Source organism: Eschscholzia californica, unplaced genomic scaffold (assembly GCF_041429995.1).
Source record: "Eschscholzia californica isolate CP2 unplaced genomic scaffold, dmEscCali1.0.p SCAF_1, whole genome shotgun sequence".
In the NCBI taxonomy this organism is placed as follows: domain Eukaryota; kingdom Viridiplantae; phylum Streptophyta; class Magnoliopsida; order Ranunculales; family Papaveraceae; genus Eschscholzia; species Eschscholzia californica.
The window spans coordinates 47,447,951-47,455,095 of NW_028238198.1; the positions used below are offsets into that span (position 1 = coordinate 47,447,951).

Sequence of the window (7,145 nt, forward strand, 5' to 3'; positions counted from 1 at the left end):
GTTAATAAGTCATGAAAAGACAAAAAGTCCAACGGACCAACCCTTATGAAGTCAACAAGGAGGCTGAAACTGAAAGAGGTCTACCACTCAAATCTAGAACTTGGAAAGTCGGTACAATTGTCCTAGACACCTAAGCACTACTTTGGCTCAAATACAACCAGGTATGCCCTAGGATTTCATAGAAGACAAAGGGGATCCGCATAAGTTGGGTCGATACCTCAATCCCAAAGTATGAGGGGTAAAATCGTACTTAATGCCTTACCGTCTTAATCCTTAATCTTATCAAAGATCCCAGTCTGTGAGGATCTTAAGTATTAATTAAACTTGAGAAAGAAGAGTCCCAAGGGAAAACCTTTCCCATAAAAAAACTCAGTCTGAAACTAGATCTATCTTAAACACCAAGTATCCTTGAATACGAAACTTGTATATATCAAAATATATAGAACAGTCCCAAAGAGGAATCTTAATTTCAAACTACGAAATAGTAGTTCCACTCCCAAAGAGGAATCTCAACCGCCTCATCTCAGTCGCTTGATACAATCGGCCAAACAAGCTTATAAAAGGTAATGAACTCACCTAGAAGAAAGCACGATAACGCTCACAATCACAACAACGGTACTCAAAGCGTATATCATCAATCAAAGGTCCAAACCCTAAACTCAGATCACTCAGTACTCAGTATTTTAACCGCAAGAATATCCTAATAGTCTTAAGTGTTTGAGAGGTTTCCAAGTTCTTTGCATGTTTCGCCCTCCAGTTCGTGAGGAGAAAGTACGAGACTCAACGAAGTAATCTCTCATCCTAAATGATTAGCGGAGGATAAATTTTGACATCATCAGTTTTAACTATCCGAGAAAATTTATGTTATGTATGAAGCAGAAATATCAAATATGAAATAGATAGATAGTATGATTCTGGCATCCGCCAACCTCAGAGAAAAGTCTGGAATATTAAAGGTGATACACTTCAATCAGTGGAGATTGAAGACGATGATCTATCTAACCTAACAGGCATAAGATGGAAGCGACGGGCGCCCGTATATCGTACTCAATATAAGATGATTGATTCTAAACCAAACATGGCTCTGATCAAGAAGTTGCCAACAACATGGAGAGAAATAAAACTTAGCATTGTCCAATTTGCACCTAGTGACAATTTACCTATCCTAAATGTAGAATTCTTAATCATCAAGTCAAATCTTTATTACTGAATAAAAGCACCTCATGTTCTGTGTACTATTACAGAAACATAAGTGCCAAGCATCCAACTACACAACAAACTAAAGAAAATTACAACAGATAAAGTGCATGATAATAAAATACATATTAGCATAAAAGAACTCAGTGACCTATTTTAGAAATGGACAACCATGAGAAGTAGTAGACTTTGAAGTCTGATCATGAGACCCATCAAGGGAAGGACCATTGAGAAGTTGTCCAATTAGTTGACCTGGATCATAAAAGAACTCCACCTTCACTATCTTCATTTCTTCATCCACCTGAAACCCGTTTCAACTACCATAAGTTAAAATCCGAACATTTAATAATAACCCGCATCCCTAAGTGAAATTTGAGGGGGAATATATGAGGAAAGGAGTCGTCCTTAACACTTAAAGGGGTGCCTTTAAAACTTCCCTAACTTCAATTATAAACTATTATTATTGCATTCCTAACTTGTATTAAAAAACCATTGGGCCCTTTCACATAACCTTTTCAATAGAACTGTCTATTTCCACATTGAAACTGTCCCAGACTCCAAAATCAGTTGGAAAGTCCGGTCGGGGTTTTCATGTCAACATTTCAGTTTAAGGCAGCGGATTTTGGTCCAGACTCCAAAATCAGCCAAGATCTTCGGCCCGTTTATAATTTTTGAACAAAAGTAAGCTTAATTACCTCAAAGATGCCAATCCCATAAAATTCAGCCTTGTCTCCAGTTGGAGCATGGTTTTGGAAAGGTCCCTCCATGAAAGCCCAATGCCTGAACTTGTACACAACTACAGGAGGACCTGAATAGACTTGAGAGATTTCTAGGGCAAATCCTCGAGGGAATGTAGTCGTAAATTTAAGATGAGAAGATTCAGCCGTTTCTACAGATGGATTGTATCCTCTTAAATTCTCTGGTAGAGAAGTTTGTAATAGTAAATTGTAGCCTCCAAGCTTCACTAGGTCTTGAAGCCTTGATGGTGTTCTTCCTGTACACATATTAATCATCGAAAACGTTTTTCTTAACTTCTTTGACCCAGTTTAGTTTTATAAGACGAAAGATCACCTCAAGCCTTTACACGTCCGTCTTTCTTAAAAAGTTAAACTCTTTTATACTAAGTAACAGATACGTACATACAGATGTATTACACCCAGTAAGTTGCAGAGTTTAAATTATAGAAATTTGGTATAGAAAAGTTGAACACATCAAATATGTGGTAAATTAGAGCGTCAATCACTCAATCAATGGCATTGCAAGGGGAAGTAATAGTACTGCACTTATAATATAGACAGATATGTTAGAGGTTTGTGTGTTAGACTTCTTTAAATTTCGATGCAAAAACTATATAGCAAAGAAACAAAGTAACTATTGCAAGTGAACCTTTTATTTTTAAAACGAACTACGTCAATAAGAAGGGTCATGTAATGTGGGTTTCCTCTTTGCTCATTGTAATTAGTTGTCTTCTTGACACTTATGTCAAAGTATGTTGGGGAACAAGAAAAAACAGTCAGACTCTAGACATAGATCTTATGTAGTTTATCGTGATTCGCGGTTCAAAAGATCCGACTCACTGGAAGCATAAATCACAAGTCACGTAAAACTTATGCGTAGAGTCTGCCTAGTTTCTTGTTCCCTAACATTTTTCTTTTTGTCATTAAACCTATTTGTCATTTCGTAAAAAATGATCTAACCTCGGTACCATGGATGTTATCTATATATCTATATATCTATATAACAAATAACATAGATTTGTTGCTATGTCATAACTTGCAACCACAAATTTTATCCGTCAAATATCCATCCTTAAAGTTTTACCATGGTTAACCAACTTCTTAAGATTACCCACTATACCCTTTTTAATTGTGTTGGTCATATTAATATTGGGGCAATAATTTTTGTAGGTTGATTCTTTAGAGACAAATTTAGAGGAATTTGATCTGGCTTTTTTGTTGTTTTTTTCTCGTTGTTGTATGATTATAGTTAGTGTTCATATACTAACATGGCCAACAAATTATACCGTGCCAGAGACACATGCTATACCCTAGTTTTCCAAAAATGGTCTCATAAACCTAATAATATAACCTTAGCTAGAGAAAGAAAACATACCATTGAGGCTGATGGTGAACTTATGAGGGTTCATGGATTTGAAATCATCTGAATTGATTTTATGAAATATTTCCATCTCCCATGTCTTGACCATTCTCTGTACTCTTTCTTCCAATGTTCCAGGAGCCCATTCCTACACATGACCATCAACAATTAATATAAGCAATCTAGACTATAGAGAGAGAGAGAAAAGAGAAAGATTAATTAGTGTAGATAATTAATGTAGTTACTTGGGTTCTTCCATCTTCAAAGAGCTTGTTAACAACTCCATAATTAGGAGGAGAACCAAATCTCCATTTGGTATTACTCTCTCCTTCTCCATGAATGAATGATCTGTACTTATCACCTTCAGTCCCTGTCTCATCTGGACCATCAAACCAACAACCTCTTGCCATCTTAATCCTGTTTAATTGTTTTGAAGATTAGCTTCTGAATTGATTGAGGGAAGTGAGATGAATTGAGATTTAATATCATACTTATAGAGAAATGCCTAAAGGGTTAGGCAGAGAATATTTAGAAATCGGTAATGTATTATTATTATTATTATTATTATTATTATTATTATTATTATTATTATGTACCTTAAAACGTGGCAAACTGACTCATAATGTTTTAGAATAATATAATAAATACTGCCGTGTACAACCAAGAGAGGGGCGGCTATCCCTATGGAGTATGGACTATGGTAGGAAAAAAAATATGGTACCATTGAAAAGCAGTTTTCCTTTACCAATGACAAATCAAAGATGGCTTTGGTTTCAATAATTAAGATTAGGTTTAAGATGATAATTAACAATCATCTGTGAACCTCAAATTAAACTTTTTCAAATTCTTTTTTTATATATAATTTTATAAAGAACTTCTTCAACTTTGGTGTTGTCAAACAAAGATAGCCCAAGTATTGATCTTGAGAAAGTAAATGTACTAAACACAAAGGAAAATGTACAAAACTTGTGATTTCACGTGTTTGAATGACTGGGAAGCATCCATTGGTTTGCCACAACAAAAAAAAAAAAGAGCAACTGAGAAAAGAATCTCTTCTCATTTTAGAAAATATAGTTTGAGAGTAACAAAAAGAATTTGTAATTATTAAAATCATGAGAAAAAAAAAAAGATTTGTTGTTTGAACTCCATTTTGTATAATTGACTTAATGTTTAGACTCTCTCTTTTTACTGTTGTATTTTGGCTCTCTTTTTCTAAAAAAAAATAAATATAACTGTTCAAGAGATAAAAATACTATTTTACTCTCTACTTAACCTAACCCAGCCTAAATAAGTAATCCCACAAGTTAATCCTAATTTTCTTGTAATAGCATCAACCTAATAATTTCCATATATTGTATGAAAATACCATAAGTCTAAATTGAAGGGTATATCTATTTTGAAATCTTCAAATCTTCATTGACACCTACCGGTAAGAATCTGCCCCTATGAAGTGAAATTTCTCTAAATTTTTAGTAACAAATTTCACAACTTATCGGTTAATCAGTTGAAGTCTTTGTTAATTTTAATCAATATCTCATTCAATTTGATCTATTTGTTCCAAAACAATAGATAGAGAGAGAGAGAGATAGAGAGAGAGAGAGAGATAGAGAGAGAGAGAGGGGGAGGGAACTTGAAAGCCAAAAGAAGAAAGAAGAAAAGAAGAAAACAGTAGAGAGAGAGAGAGAAGGAGGGAGGGAACTTGAAAGCCAAAAGAAGAGAGAAGAAAAGAAGAAAACAGTAGAGTGAGAGAACTTGAAAACCAGAAGAAGAGAGCAGAAAAATAGGGGAACCCTCACCTACTATCTGAGTGGTTCTTCGATGTGGACTCATATCCGAAGATTAAAGGAAAAGAAAGACTACTACTCCATTTACTTTGATCCTACTTCACTTATTTTACAACTTCCATTGACCAATTAAAAGCAAGAACTAGTTAGTACAAGTTATAGAGAGAGAACGAGAGTAATAAGAATTAGTAAGAAGTACGGATTTCATCTTAAGATTTCAGAATAAGGAATGTGTATACCTTCTGAAGATATAATACTTAATAGATAAACTAGGAGAACCAAACCTTATTATTGTTAATTGCCACATAAAACTGGTTTGGGTTGTGATATTTGTCGTATTATTTTTGAAAGAAAAGGAAGAGTATCTTATTAATTTCTCATTCACTGATTAGTACAGGATCTCTTCTATAACCTAATCTGTTACTAACTAACATTAACTAACCATAACCTCTAATTATTACACGAGTTAGTCACACACTTGAAGGTGTGCCTATATAACCGATATTACCAAACACATTTGTCTTGAGTCCTTACTTCACTTCTACTATTCCTGAAAACCCTTTATCCTCTATATACTTCTCTGGATGTTCCTTCTCTCTTACAGCCCCCCTCAAATGTTTCAAGATGAGTGAAACATAAGTTTGTTCCTGATATACTCGAAACACAGAAAGAGAAGCCCCTTAGTAAACACATCAGCTAGATTCTGATCAGATGTGACAAATTTCACCTCTAACTGATTTTGTTGAACTAAATCTCTGATAAAATGGACATCTATCTCCACATGCTTAGTTCTAGGATGAAAAACAGGGTTAGATGCCAAGTATTTGGCTCCCATGTTATCACAAAACAACACCATTGCAACACCACAGAAATATGAAGCTCTTTGAGCAGATAAGAGGTCCAAAGTAATTCAGAAGTGGTCAAAGACAATGCCCTATATTCTGCTTCAGTAGATGACCTTGGCACTGTGTGTTGCTTCTTGGAGGACCAACAGATCAAAGTAGAACCCAAAAAGATGCAATAACCACTAGTGTACCTTCTTGAGTCAGGGCAACTACCCCAGTCTGAGTCTGAGGACCCACTTAATAGAGAACAGTCACCTGATTTGATTGTGATGCTAGCTCCTAAAGTACCTTTAAGATACCTTAGCACCTTTTTAAGAAGAGTAAGGTGCACTGATGAGACATGAAAATGTCCCATCTGAATCTCTTAACTCGGGTTAGTTAGTCCAGTTCGAGCAACTCTGATGATTTGTTTGATTTTCTTTAGCAAGTATCTTTACGAAGTTCAGTGCGTAAAACGGATAAAATCGGAAGAAAGACGTGTTAGGGGTATTTTGTTCATTTGTGATTCTGGGAATTTTAGTCAACATTGGTGTCTGGTTGAAAAGTAGAGCCCGAGATGAATTCGTGGGTGAAAACGGAAGTCGAATCGGAGTCCGGATGAGGAAACTAGAGCGGCTCAAAGTACGAGTCAAAACAGTTGACTAAAAGTCAACATATATTATCAGAGACACGTGGCACGCTACAGGGAGGTGGATCTGACGGCTCGTACTATTTTCGGGCTATCTTCGGTCACTGGAGGGTGTACTCCGGGTTATCCAGTGGGGGCGTGATCCCATGCACCCGAGCTTATCACTGCACCATGTACCTAGGTTTATCTAGACGATCCAACAGTTGACTGTCTTCCTGCACACATGTCTTCGCCAGATTCCTGCGCCGCAGCTTCTTTTACTTTCTCGCGATACACAGCATCATTTCTATGCCAGTTAACAAATCACGTTGAATACAGATTGGTGCCTCAACTCAAGGAATTCTTTTTACCTAAATTGTTATCTCTATAACAGAAACAAGAGAAAGAATAGAGAATGAGATTTACCTTGGAAAGAGATAAAATCGAAGGAGATTCGAGATGGCTGGAAAGGGAAGGAAAATCTAATTCATTCTTTCTTTCATCTCTATCTGTTGGTGTTTGCAGTAGAGAGAGGGAGATAGGTTTGAAATATATTTTAGAAGAGAATATCATGGAGACTTGTAGAAGAGATTGGCTGGCTGAAGATATTTGCTT

At 35.8% G+C, this 7,145-nt stretch overlaps 1 protein-coding gene across 1 annotated transcript; it reads right to left on the reverse strand.

Moving 5' to 3' along the window:
* Window positions 1-1,180: 1,180 nt before the first annotated feature.
* On the reverse strand, window positions 1,181-3,863 carry LOC147567237 (pathogen-related protein-like). The gene is made up of 4 exons (XM_086653858.1): window positions 3,540-3,863; window positions 3,310-3,442; window positions 1,893-2,191; window positions 1,181-1,498 (listed from the first exon to the last, which is right to left on the reverse strand). The coding sequence occupies exons 1-4, from the start codon at window positions 3,702-3,704 to the stop codon at window positions 1,349-1,351; spliced, it is 747 nt and encodes a 248-aa protein (XP_086509984.1). The 5' UTR covers window positions 3,705-3,863; the 3' UTR covers window positions 1,181-1,348.
* Between the last annotated feature and the right edge of the window lie 3,282 nt (window positions 3,864-7,145).